The 14,278-nt window shown below is 40.0% G+C and overlaps 1 protein-coding gene across 14 annotated transcripts in view; it reads right to left on the reverse strand.

Annotated features, from left to right (window-relative positions):
- baz2ba (bromodomain adjacent to zinc finger domain, 2Ba) overlaps positions 1 to 14,278 on the reverse strand; it is a 353,869-nt gene that overhangs the window by 135,974 nt on the left and 203,617 nt on the right. For all 14 annotated transcript variants that reach the window (XM_072579429.1, XM_072579427.1, XM_072579426.1 and 11 more), the window contains 2 exons: positions 10,863 to 11,047; positions 5,674 to 5,946 (listed from right to left, as the gene is read on the reverse strand). In XM_072579429.1, the coding sequence (XP_072435530.1) occupies positions 5,674 to 5,946; positions 10,863 to 11,047 (458 nt within the window). The remainder of the gene's footprint in view (positions 1 to 5,673; positions 5,947 to 10,862; positions 11,048 to 14,278) is intronic.

Here is a 14,278-nt window from a genome sequence, read left to right on the forward strand (position 1 = left end):
ATCATGTTTTTATCTAGTTGATTCCTCAGCAAAACATACGAAGATCATGTGGTGAGCGAAGAAATGTATTCATTGGAACTGCTCAATAGTACAACTTGTCAACAATATCTTGTCAGTAACTGACTAGATTCACATATTAATAAATGAATTCGAGCAGTACCTATGAAAATTTCCTGGATAATTTTCTAATTCTTAAGAAAGAGATGTCAAGAAGGCTCTTCATGCTCCTTCTAAAATTCCTCAGATTAACAAAAACAACATTCAATTCTAACATATAGGTCCAGATGTAGGGCATTCTGCCTACCGAGTTTGTTCTGCCATGAGATAATGGCTGATCTGATAATCCTCAACTTCACTTTCCTATCTTTTGCCTATGACCCTTGATTCCCTTACTGATTAAAAATCTGTCAATCTCAGCCAGAAACATAGGTAATGACACAGCCTCAACAGTCTTCTGTAGTAAATAACTCTACAGATTCACAAAGCTGTGAGAAAAGAATTTCTTCCTTATTTCTGTTTTAAGTAGATGACCCTCTACGTTGAGATTCCGCCCTCTGGTCGTAGACACTCTTACAAGGCGAAACAATGTCTCTACTTATTCTGCCAAGTCCCCTAAGAATCTTTTATGTTTCAGTGAGGTCACCTCTCATTCTTCTAAATTCCAATAGGTACAGACCCAACTGACTCACTTCTGCTCTTAAAACAGTCTTTTCATATCTATTAGGTATAAGCCATGAATCTTCAATGGATTGCCGCCAATGTCAGTGTTTCCTGAGATAAGGGACCCAAGACATTTTACAGTATTCCAGCTATGGTCTCATCAGTGCCTTGTACAGTTTTAGCAAAACCTCCTTACTTTTACACTTTGAAATAAAGACCAATATTCTACTTGCTTTTCCTATCATCTGCTGAACTCAGGTGCTAGACTTTCGTGATTCATGTATGAAGACACCCAAATCTCTCTGTTCTGTCGCTTCCTACAATCTTTCTTCATGTAAATAATATTTAGCTGCTCTATTACTCCTGCCAAAGTGCATAACCTCACATTTTCATACATTACATTCCATCCTGATGAAAGGCTCATGCCCGAAATGTCGATTCTCCTGCTTCTCGGATGCTGCCTGACCTGCTATGCTTTTCCATCACCACACTCTCTACTCTGATCTCAAGCATCTGCAGTCCTCACTTTCTCCCATTATATTCCATCTGCCCAGTTTTTGACCACTCGCTTAACGTGTCTATTTTACTCTGCAAACTCTGAGTCATCCTCATTTTCCTTCCCACCTACTTTTGGGTCATAACACAGATGACAAATTCACTTCCATTCACGAACATGACACATCTGATTAGAAAGAAGGCAGCCAAGGGAGTAAAGTAAGGATTCAAGATAGTAAGACTTTAGTACATAAGAGACCATGGCCTGACAGAACCACGGTAACTTTGTCATTACACCCATCTGTGCTAATGTAGTATCTCCAACACCATGGGGTCTTATCTTGCTAATTAGCCTAACCGGTAGTACTTTATCCAACATCTTCTTAAGATCCAAACTAAAACAAATCTGTCCAATATAGCTCAAATAGTTAAAACAGTTAATCATTGATTTAATTTCTTTTAATCATCAGTCTTTTTGTTGTTAAAGACCGCTTGAGCAGAGAAAATCCTATTAAACAAAGATAAAGAGGGGAACAGAGTTAAAGAACAGATTAGACAAAAGAACAAGATTGGGCTAAAAGTAGAGTCAGTTATCACCTCAAAGTGAACATTTATGAAGTATTATGATACCAGGGAATTTCGTAGTTAATTTGCTCCGTTCCCTCTTGAAACACACTTCATATGGTAGTATCAATAGTGTGCAGTTCAATAGTGCACTGAAACCTTTAATATCTGACATAAATCGCTTCTCAACTTTTATATCTACTTCTCTTATGGTGAAGCAGAGAATTCAATTAGCTGTTTATTTTTAAGAAGAACAATCTCATCAATCTTAAAGTAATAGTAGAACATTTGGACAGTTGAAACATTTGGAAAATTGTAATCCAACAAAGTCGAGTCACCATGGTTTCATGAAAGGGAAATCACATCTGACTAAGTATTGAGAGTTTTTGAAGGAACCTCGGATATCACAGTGGGTAGAGAGGAACTAGTAGGTGTGCTATATTTGGGCTTCCAGAAGGCAGCTAACATGGTACCTCACAAAAGGTTAAGTCATAGGAAAAGAATCCATCATTTTTGAAATAGTATGTTAGTGTGGACAGAAAATTGGCTAATGAGCAGGAAACAGCAACTGGGGATAAGAGGTTCTTTTCCAGGTTGGAAATCTGTCACAAGTAGGGTTCCACAGGGATCAGTGTTGCAATTGCAACTGTTTACAATATATATTAATAACTTGGAGGAAGAAGGCAAAAGTACTGGAGGCAACTTTGCAGAGGACACATAAATTTGTGGAAAGGTAAGTTGCAAGAAGACGACAAACAGGTTACAGAGAGATATTGATAGGTTAAGCAAATGGACAGAAAGTTGGCAAGTAGAGAATAATGTGAAAAAATATGAAGTTGTTCATTTTGGAAGGATGAAACAACAGTGTATTATTGACATGGAGATAAACTGAATAAAGCTGCAACTCAAAGGGACTTGGGGTAAAAACAAAAACAAAAGTTGCTGGAAAAGCTCAGCTGGTCTGGCAGCATCGGTAAAGAGAGATCGAAGTTAACATTTTGGTTCCAGTAGCCCTTCCGCAGAACCAGACCCAAAACATTAACTCTGATTTCTCTTCACAGATCCACTGAGCTTTTCCAGCAACTTCAGTTTTTATTTCCGATTTACAGCATCTGCAGTTCTTTCACTTTTTATTTGGACTTAGGGATACAAAACACAGAATGCTAGCACACGGGTGTAACAGATAATAAGGAAGGCTAATGGAACGTTAGCCCTTATTACAAGAAGGTTGAAAGAGAAGAGCAGGAAAGTATTACGGCAATTCACAAAGTGCTGGTAAGACCATATCTGAAGTACTGTTAGCAATTTTGATCACCTTATTTCATTGGAGACGGTTCAGAGAAGCTTCATGAAGATGAACAAGTTGGGAATGAATTCAATGAAGTTTACAAGAATGACAGATGATTTCATTGAAACACAGGATTCTCAAGGGACTTAACAAAGTAAACAAAGTGTTTCCCCTGTGAGAGTGTGTAGGACCAGAGATATAATCACAGAAGTAATTTAAAACAGAGATCAGAAGGACTTTTTTCTCTCAGATGGTTGAGAATCTTTAGAACTCCTTGCACAGATAACAAGGACAGAGTCCTTGTGTATATTTAAGGCTGAGGTAGGGAGATTCCAGATCAACAGGGAGTCAAGGGTTTTGGGGAAAGGGCAGGGAGCTGAACAAGAGGAGTACTCAATCAGCAATGTTCCCATTGAACAATAGAATAGCTGACGGGGGGTTGGGATGTGTGAACAGCTTACTCTGTTCTTATGATATTATGATTGAAGGAACATCTTTAAATGTCCCAAGAGCCTTTTTCCTCAAATCGGTAGGTTTACTTCTATTCAGGATCCAATCGAGCGCTGGGTCTTTTGCCAAAATGCATAATCAGATACTTACTTATAATATATTCAATTGCTACTTTTTAGCCTATTGTCCATCTTTTCAACAGAATGATATAATATGGAAAGTCCACTTCTCTTTGAAAGACATTAGTCCCGCCACCACATTATTTTCCTGCAGTCTTGTAAATCTTTCCCTTTCAAGTATTTATTCCAGTCCATTTTGAAAGTTGCAGTTGAATCTATTTCCATCTCTCAAGCAATGCATTACAAATCATATCACACTTCATTAAAGACGTTCTCCTCAGCACGCCTACAGTTTTATTTTAATTTACCTTCAATGTACATTCTACTTGTTTTTTCTATTTGGTTATGAGCCAGATAGAGACCTATGGTAAATTCTAAGCACCACTTTTTTGGAAAGATAAGAATGCCTTGGAGAAGATGCAGAGGAAACAATGGAATAGTACCAGGGATGCAGGACTTTAGTTATGGGCAGAGACTTGAAAAGCTGAGATTATTCTCCTGAGAAAATAGGATTCAAAAGTCCCAAACTAGGAATTACTGCCAATAGCAGAAGTGTAACAAAAGATACAATTTAAGGTGACTGGCCAAGAACCATGGGTGAAATAAGGTGCAAATTGTTATGATCTAAAATCCACAATATAAAAGGTGATTGAAGTACTTAATCATAACTTTTAAAAGAAAAGCAGAGAATTACGTGAAGATGTAAAATCTGTACGGCTATGGGAAACAAGCAAGAGTGTGATTAATTGCACAGGTCTTTCACAAAGTTGGCAAGGCACACTGAATTGAATGTTCTCCTGCACTGTGCCTTCCAATGACTTTATCTGTAAATTTTGACATCATTTCATCCAGGCCTATTTTCACACCATAAATTAAGAGGACCACAATAAAGTATGCCCTTTTCCTTGTAATAATCTGAATTCTGTCCAATAGATTACAATCCAAGGTTACAGTATGGAAATTTGAGTAGCTACACCTCATTAGAAGGAAAACATATACTAAAACAAACATATTCGGACATGTGCCAAATGTTAGCCCACTTAACTGAACCACACGTTTTGGTAATTCTGGTAAAAAAAATCTTGTTACCATTATTTGAAGTTCTCAGGATTTAGGTTATTGAAAAGAGCAAAAAATTTACTCAGACTATGTAATCAAAAAGCAGCAGGCTACTATGTACACATAATAACAAGATGCATTGCAGAAGCCTTCAGTCAGAAATAACAAGATACAAAGTGTCAAGAATATCATACTTGTGCTACATGATTTGAACATTTGATTTTTTTCTGTAGATCTAACACATTCTCATGTATCTTTTGACCTTCAAAAAGTGTGTCAGAATTCAAGACCAAGTTTTTATGGCATACTGTATTATTACACGACACCAATTAAATTATTAATATTAAACATTGCTAAACAGAAATTTAAGTTGAGGCTTTTCTCCTGTGCTCATGCGAACTGACATGCAAGAAACTAAACTTGAAAAGAGAGCACCAGTTTATATTGTACACTGATTGGTTGGACCGTGATTGATATGGAGATGTTGTCTTAGTTACCAAATAAGTGCAGACTGGAGAGGTAGACTTTGATTGGTCAGTACATTGCCACAACTATAGTATCCCTGCTATATAAACAAATAGCTTAACTAATATTTAGATTCCCTTTATCTAATTTATAATCTGCCTTATGACATGTAGCTTCTTCAGTAGATTTCATAAATTCTCACCAGGCTATCACGTTCTTACTTAAAACAAAACTCAACAAAAGAAATTCACAAAAGATAAATACAGCAACAGAAAACTAAATGTAGGAAAACCATTTTCGATAAGTTTCTTAACAAGATGTCAAAGAAAATATTAGCAAGCTTGGACAAACAATCGAGGAAATGCATTATTCATGTTTTGAAGGGTAGTCAGTGATGCAAGGGTAGTCAGTGGAAGGGATGAAAACCAATGCATAATTAAATATAAGCTTGTGAAAGGCAAAATGAATTCTCTTGCAGACATAAGCAATAATGTTAATAAGTCTGCATAAAATTTTTTCTGAAGAATAAACAAAAACAAAATAGCATACAGCTATTTGAGTCTTAAATTTTACCTTAGTCTTCTTTGCATGTGCTGTTTCAGTTTCAGAATCAGAATCACCTTCTTCACTATCTTCTTCGCCAATACTTTGATCATCATCATCATCATCATCGTCATCGTCGTCGTCGTCATCATCATCGTCGTCGTCGTCGTCATCATCGTCGTCGTCATCATCATCAAAGTCGTCAGAATCACTGCTGCTCAAACCTTCACTTGAAGAGTCTGACGATGTCCCTGATTCACTTTCACTATTGCTGGAGCTTTCAATTGCTTTCTTTCTGGGCTTCTAATAAAGGATTTATAATTAGACAAATTTCACAGGGTACTTTCCTTAAATATCCAAACACCTGATGTTTGTTTAAAACACAAAATCACTTCCTTCTTTTTAGCTTTGTAGCATCACATACCAGATCATACAACATTTGCAGCTAAAAGAATAAGTGGACACAATCTACTCCCCAAGTCTAGTATTATCATTTTTGATATATCTTTGACTGAACTGTCTTTCAAATTACCCCTCCTTCAGGGTAAGTAAATATCTCTGCACAACTCTACTTTGAATACTGGAATAGCCTCAAGATGATGAAAGGCCTACTCCTGTTATTATCCTTATGATACTTGGCATGCATGTCCTTTAGGAGAAAGTGAGGACAGCAGATGCTGGAGATCAGAGCTGAAAATGTGTTGCTGGAAAAGCGCAGCAGGTCAGGCAGCATCCAAGGAGCAGGAGAATCGACGTTTCAGGCATGAGCCCTTCTTGAAGACCTGCTGCGCTTTTCCAGCAACACATTTTCAGCATGCATATCCTTTGCTGACTATGATTGCTCACAAACTGCATAATCACAGAGTGGCAGCCTATGCAGTCCATCTCTGCAATTAGATGTTGTGTACTCAAAAGTATCATCTGTGCAGTCAATGACACTCTATAACATGGGGAAGCAATTGCCCTGGTAGGTCCATGCCCACTCTGCCTGCTTCTCTCTAGATGAAGAGAACATTTTGTCCTCTCCTTCCTAACATTAAGAACAAACTTTCCCGATGAAGTGCTTTTGCCCAAAATGTTGATTCTCCTGCTCCTCGGATGCTGCCTGACCTGCGGTGCTTTTCCAGCAGCACACTCTCGACTCTAATCTCCAGCATCTGCAGTCCTCACTTTTGCCTATTAAGAACAAACATCTAATGCAGCAGTTATTGAGTCATAGAGATGTACAGCACAGAAACAGATCCTTTGGTCCAACTCGCCCATGCTGACAAGATATCCTAAATTAATTGTGTCCCATTTACCAGCAATTGACCCATATCCCTCTAAACCCTTCCTTTTCAAATACCCATCCAGATGCCTTTTAAATGTTGTAATTGTATCAGCCACCATCACTTCCTCTGGCAGCTTATTCCCTCTGCATGAAAAAATTGCCCCATAGCTCCCACTTAACCTTTCCTTTCTCACTTTATACCTATGACTTCTAGTTTTGGACTCCCCCACCCCAGTAAAGAGACCTCGTCTATTTACCCTACCCATGACCCTCACGATTTTATAAACCTATATATGGTCACCCCTCAGCCTCCAATGCTCTTTGAAAAATACATCTAGTCTATTCAGCACCTCCCACAGGGGGACCAGAACTGCATACAGTATTCCAAAAGTGGCCTAATCAATGACGAACAGCCACAACATGGCCTCCCACCTCCTCCCAATGCTCTGACCAATAAAGGCAAGCATACCAAACCTTCTTCACTATCCTATCTATCTGTGACTCCACTTTTAAGGAATTACGAACCTGCACTCCAAGGTGTCTCTGTTCAGCACACTCCCCAAGACCTTACCATTAAGGGTACAATGTCCTGCCCTGATTTCCCTTTGCAGCACCTCACATTTATCTCAGTTAAACTCCATCTGCTACTCCTTTGCCCACTGGCCCATCTGATCAAGATCTCTTTATATTCTGAGGTAACCTTCTTCACTGTTCACTGCACCTCCAATTTTGATGTCATTTGCAAACTTACTAACCAACCATAGTTCTCATGTTCACATCAAATTATTTATATAAATGACAAAAAGCAGTGGACCCAGCACTGATTCTTGTGGCACACCACAAGTCACACGCCTCCAGTCTTCTGTCTCCTACCCTTGAGCCACATCTCTATCCAAATGGCTAGTTCGCTCTGTATTCCATGTGATCTAACCTTGTTAACTAGTCTACCACAGGTACCGTGTTGAACACCTTATTAAAATCCATATAGGTCATGTCCACTGCTCTGCTCTCATCAATCCTTTTTGATACTTCTTCAAAAACCTGAATAAAGTTAGTCTATTTCCTACATAAAAAGCCATGTTGACTATCCCTAATCAGTCCTTCCCTTATCAAATACACGTAAAGCCTGTCGCTCAGGAGTCCCTCCAACAACTGGCCCATCACCAATGTCAGGATCACTGGTCTAGGGATCCCAAGCTTGTCCTTACCACTTTTGTTAAATAGTGATGTTACCTGCTCCAGCTATTAAAGATATCAAGGCTAATGATAAAGCCACCTTTGTTCTGCTTGGAAGTTGCAGGCCTGTCTGAGAGGTAGTAGAGTTCAGCAAGTACAGCCTTCATAAAATTAAATACTGTGCAAATACCAGGAAGAGAGATGAAATATTCTCTTCAGATCTTTGTCCAATAAGTAGAATACTGAGAAATAGACTACCAAACTAGATAGGATTGTGGTTCACAAGAAGGTGGTGTTAGAAATTCTGGAAAGTGTGATAATAGATAAATCCCCCGGGCCAGATGGGATTTACCTTAGGATTCTCTGAGAAGTCAGAGAGGAGATTGCCAAGCCTTTGGCTTGGATCTTATGTCGTCATTGTCTACAGGAATACTGCCAGAGGACTGGAGGATAGCAAAAATTGTCCCCTTGTTCAAAAAGGGGAGTTGTGGCAAAGGGTTAGAAACGTGTAAGAGATAGGATTTATAATCATCGCATTTAGAATAAATTGATTTGGACTAGTCAGCATGGTTTTGTGAAGTGTAATTCTTTGAGAAGATGGCCAAACAGGTGGATGAGGGTAAAGCTGTTGATGTGGTATATATGGACTTCAGTAAGGCATTTGATAAGCTTCCCCATGGTAGGCTAATGCACAAAATACAGAGGCATGAGATTGCGGGCGATTTAATGGTTTGGATCAGAAATTGGCTAGCTGAAAGACGACAGAGGGTGGTGGTTGATGGGAAACATTCATCCTGGAGTTCAGTTACTAGTGGTGTACCACAAGGATCTGTTATGGATCCACTGCTGTTTGTCATTTTTATAAACTACCTGGATGAGGGCATAGAAGGATGGGTTAGTAAATTTGCGGATGACAGTAAGGTCGGTACAGTTGTGGATAGTGCTGAAGGACACTGTAGATTATAGAGGGACATAGATAAGATGCAGAGCTGGTCTGAGAGATGGCAAATGAAGTTTAATGCAGAAAAATGAGAGGTAATTCACTTTGGAAGGAGTAACAGGAATGTAGAGTACTGGGAGAACGGTAAGAGAGATCGCGGTGCCCATGTACATAGATCCCTCAAAATTGCCATGCAGGTTGATAGGCTGTTCGAAAGGCATTCGGATCGAGTTTTGGAACCATGAGGTCATGCTGCATCTGTACAAAACTCTGGTGAAGCCATATTAGAATACTGCATGCAGTCCTGGCCACTGCATTATAGGAAGGACGTGGAAGCTTTGGAAGTGGTTCAGAGGAAATCTACTCGGATATTGCCTGGTATGGAGGGAAAGTCTTACGAAGAAAGGTTGGGGGACTTTTGTTAGAAAGAAGGTTTAGAGGTGACTTAATTGAAACATACAAGATAATCAGAGGGTTAGATTGGGGGGACAGTGAGAGCTTTTTTCCTAGGATGGTGATGGTTAGCACAAGGGGACATAGCTTCAGATTGAGGGGTGATAAATATAGGATAGATGGCAGAGGTAGTTTCTTTACTCAGAGTCGTAAGGGCGTGTAACGCACTGCCTGTAATATTTGTAGACTCACCAAATTTACTGGCATTTAAGTGATCATTGGATAGGCATATGGACAAAAATGGAATAGTGTAGGTTAGATGGGCTTCGGAAATGGTTTCACAGGACAGCACAACATCGAGGGTCAATGAGCACTGTAACGTTCTACGTACTAAGCCCTGATGAGAGCTCTTTTCCTTTCCTGCTCAGTGAAGCTTGTGCTGCTCCTGCTCATGCTGCAGGGTAAACAAGACATTGACTGCAGTATCCATGATCGGGGGAAGTGCCTGATCAAAAAGATGAACTGCAATCGAAGGCCTTCACCAAATATAGCACTACTCCTCATTGACTTTACCAACTTTAAGCAGGATGTGAAAACTCAACACATGATATACTCAGACAGCACCAGTAGAAACTAATCAACATCTAACCTAGAACGTTGATAGGCTCTATAAAGTGTGTGCGCGTGCACATGTTTGTGTTCAAAGTTTGGGAGAAGATTTGTAGCTCGGGTGCTCGTTGTTGTGGTTCTGTTCACCGAGCTGGGAATTTGTGCTGCAGACGTTTCGTCCCCTGTCTCGGTGACATACTCAGTGCTTGGGAGCCTCCTGTGAAGCGCTTCTGTGATCTTTCCTCCGGTATTTGAAGTGATTTGTATCTGCCGCTTCCAGATGTCAGTTCCAGCTCTCCGCTGCAGTGGCCAGTATATTGGGTCCAGGTCGATGTGCTTGTTGATTGAATCTGTGGATGAGTGCCCTGCCTCTAGGAATTCCCTGGCTGTTCTCTGTTTGGCTTGTCCTATAATAGTAGTGTGCGTGTTTGTGTGCATCTAAGTATGCGAATACATATTTGTGGGTGGAAGGAAGGCAGTGCTCTTCCTGCTATTGAATTTATGTTCAGTTTACATGTTTTACAAGGAAGAGTTTGCTAGAATGCCAAGGTTGAAAATGGCAGCACTGACCTCAAAACATCATTAAAAATCAGTGATGATCTGGCTGTTCTACAAACTTCCAGTACACACACCTAAAGCCTGCATAAACATCCTTACCAAAGTGGTGCCCAACATGGATATTTTAATACCAAAACAGAACCAGTAGCACAAAATCTTTAGGTGTTATCGACACAAAATTTTCAGCCAACAGCTGCGAACTTGACAATATAAGACTGAGCTTTTGCAATAAATGAGGTAATGAATTTAAATAAACAGGAAAAATGTACATACTTTATCTTTTAGCTTGTTCGTTGGAGTTTCTGGATGCTTATTTTGTTCAAGAACACATTTGTGCCCTTTTCCAGAAATTGTCATCTTGGCTTGGCCTGATGAAATCATTCCAGTGGTACCTAGTCCAGATGTGCTGACTCCTGACACTGCTGTAATGGTGTTACCATTCAATGATCCATTCATACCTACAAAAGAAATTACGAACTGTGAAATAGCATTACTATAACATTGTTTAATCAACCATTTGTGCAAATATAGCTAGAATTCAAATCAATACCAACTGCTCATTTGCAGTGGAAACAAATTAAAGTCGCTTCTGAAATACTTTTGTCTCTCCATATAAAATCATTAATAATTATATAGCACAAAATTAAAATGTCTTCAGACCTTAAGGGTCTTTAATCGATTTATAGGTATACATTTGTGCATACGTGACAGGGAGTCAAAGTTTTCCAATTTGCCTCTTATTCACAAGCGATATCAGAACACAGTTTACTGCAGCAACCTGAAAATGATTGACTCTTCGATTAATAACATCAGCAGAAAAGGTCTGAACGAGGTAAGCTGGGGAACGGCAAGTTGCATACTTGAGCCCAAATTTGGCAAAATGGCAGTAGTACGGCATCTTCCATGTGCAAGCAAAAACATTGACAATCCAAGGTCAACAAACATGTGTGGTATTCCAGTTTTCAATAGAGTATTTGAAGTTAAAAAGTGAATGAACATTACTAGTTCACACAGGTTGATAGAATCTTACACCTCCAGAAGTTGCATTGTGAATGTTGTTGCTGATGCATCTGTCAAGGGATAAGGGATAAGGAGGGCTCCTGCAGGCTGCAGCGCGACATAGACAGGATGCAGAGCTGGGCTGAGAAATGGCAGATGGAGTTCAACCTGGATAAATGCGAAGTGATGCATTTTGGAAGGTCGAACTCGAATGCTGAATATAAGATTAAAGACAGGATTCTTGGCAGTGTGGAGGAACAGAGGGATCTGGGCGTGCAAGTTCATAGATCCCTCAAAGTTGCCACCCAAGTGGATAGGGTTGTTAAGAAAGGATATGGTGTTTTGGCTTTCATTAACAGGGGGATCAAGTTTAGGAGCTGCGAGGTTTTGCTGCAGCTCTACAAGTCCCTGGTGAGACCACACTTGAAATATTGTGCCCAGTTCTGGTTGCCCTACTATAGGGAAGATACAGAGGCTTTGGAGAGGGTGCAAAGAAGGTTTACCAGGATGCTGCTTGGAGTGGAGGGCTTGCCTTATGAAGAAAAGTTGAATAAGCTCAGACTTTTCTCTCTGGAGAGAAGGAGGAAGAGAGGAGACCTGATCGAGGTGTACAAAACAATGAGAGGAATAGATAGAGTCAATAGCCAGAGACTTTTCCCCAGTGCAGGACTGAATGGTACGAGAAGTCATAGTTTGGAGATATTAGGAGGAAGGTATAAAGGACACGTCAGAGGTAGGTTCTTTACGCAGAGAGTTGTGAATGCATGGAATGCGTTGCCAGCTGAGGTGGTGGAAGTGAAGTCATTGGGGACATTTAAGCGACTGCTAGACGTGCACATGGATAGCAGTGAGTTGAGGGGTGTGTAGGTCAAGTTACTATATTTTACATTAGGATTAAGTCGCGGCACAACATCGTGGGCCTAAGGGCCTGTTCTGTGCTGTTCTTTTCAATGTTCTATCACATTCCTGATGCATGCCTTTCACAGAAGTTGAGAGATATTTGGGAAACATATATTTATTGCCTTTCCCCTTGGGATGAAGACATTGCTGGCTAGGCCAGCAGTTATTGCCCATTACCTACTGTCATTTTAAAAGTGTTGGTAAGCCTCATTCCTGTACTGCTGTAGTCCATGTAGTATTGGTACTGTAAGAATGGAGTGCCAGTAGAGGAATAGCAACATACTTCCAAGTCAGAGGGTACTATGGCTTGGAGGAGAACTTATCAGTGATCACGGTTTCATACATTTGCTACTCTTGACCTTCTCGGTGGCAGAAGTCATGGGTTTGGGAGGTGCTGTCTCGAGGGTTATTTGGGAAATTAGCATTTCATGATGAATTTACTTTAGTCATAATTATAAAATTAACGCTAAATTCATTGATTAAATTAATATGATTGTGATCAGTTTAATAGGAGCCAAAGTAAACATTGATACAAATATCATGTGACTCTGTTTAGCTACATTTGACAAAGAAGTGCATCATGAAATTATGAGCAAGGTAAATAACCTTATGGTTAGATTTACAACTACAGGGCTGAGAGAAGTCTGTTTAGTTTCAGGGCCAGATTTCCAAGGATAAGACAGAAACGGTATGCCCCCTGAGCTTGTTAGCCCTTCTCAAGGAATCATAGCTATAGCTGTGTCCTTCTGTTGGTGCATGAAAAAATACACCAATTGACTAAATGAAACCTATGCATTAGAGTTAACTTTGCAACAATGTATTTCCGTTTGTAACTGTATAATGATTTAGACTTTACAACAATGTGTATTAATTAGTGTATTTTTTAATCTTCTGTATTAAGGTAACATTAACTGAAAAACAAGCATTCAAAAGCAGCAGAAGCAAAACCAGGGAAAAACAGTCAATGATAATGCTTAGCATCCAAATGCAAAGGATCATAAGCTGCAATTTTCACCACCTCCAGTAGGATGTCATCACCAGACATATATTCCCTTTCCCTCCCATCCCTTGTCAGCATTTCACTCTCTAGAACATCCTGATCCACTCCTCTTCCAACCCCAAACACCTCCCCACACTCCACGACATTTTCCCATGCAATGAACAGAAGGTGCAACATATGCCTATTTACCACCTCCCTCCCTACTATTCAATGCCCTCAACACCTCTTTCAGATGAAGCAGCAATTTACCTGCATTACACTCAATCTCGTCTACTGTGTTCACTGTTCACAATGTGGTCTCCTCTACACTGGTGGGGTGAAACAGGCTAGGCAAGTGCTTTGCAGTATACCTACATTCCTTCCACAAAATGACCCTGATCATCCAATTGCCTACCCATTCAATAAACCACCGTAACCCTGGCCAATACTTCAGTCTCAGGACTGCTGCAGTGCTCCAGCGAGGCTCAACACAGGCTCAAAGAACAATTCATTTTCCACTTGGGAATCTTGCAGCGTTCAAGACTCAAAATCAAGTCCATAATTTTAAATCTACGTTTTATCTATGTTCTTTACCCATACCAAATCCAGGGTCTGTCATGATATGGGTTGAATTTCAGCACAGCCCACCCATTTTCAACTATTTATGGCCCCCATTATCAGCATTTTTTTCCTCTCCCTGGTATGCTATCATCCACCCTTTTGTCTGCCTAACTGTTGTCATCTCTCTTTGGGCTCCACCTCTGTCTATCCATTCAGTTCTTTTCCTCCCAAACCCTGGTCTTCAGCATAT

The sequence above is a fragment of the Chiloscyllium punctatum genome, chromosome 10, assembly GCF_047496795.1.
Source record: "Chiloscyllium punctatum isolate Juve2018m chromosome 10, sChiPun1.3, whole genome shotgun sequence".
Taxonomy (NCBI): Eukaryota; Metazoa; Chordata; class Chondrichthyes; order Orectolobiformes; family Hemiscylliidae; genus Chiloscyllium; species Chiloscyllium punctatum.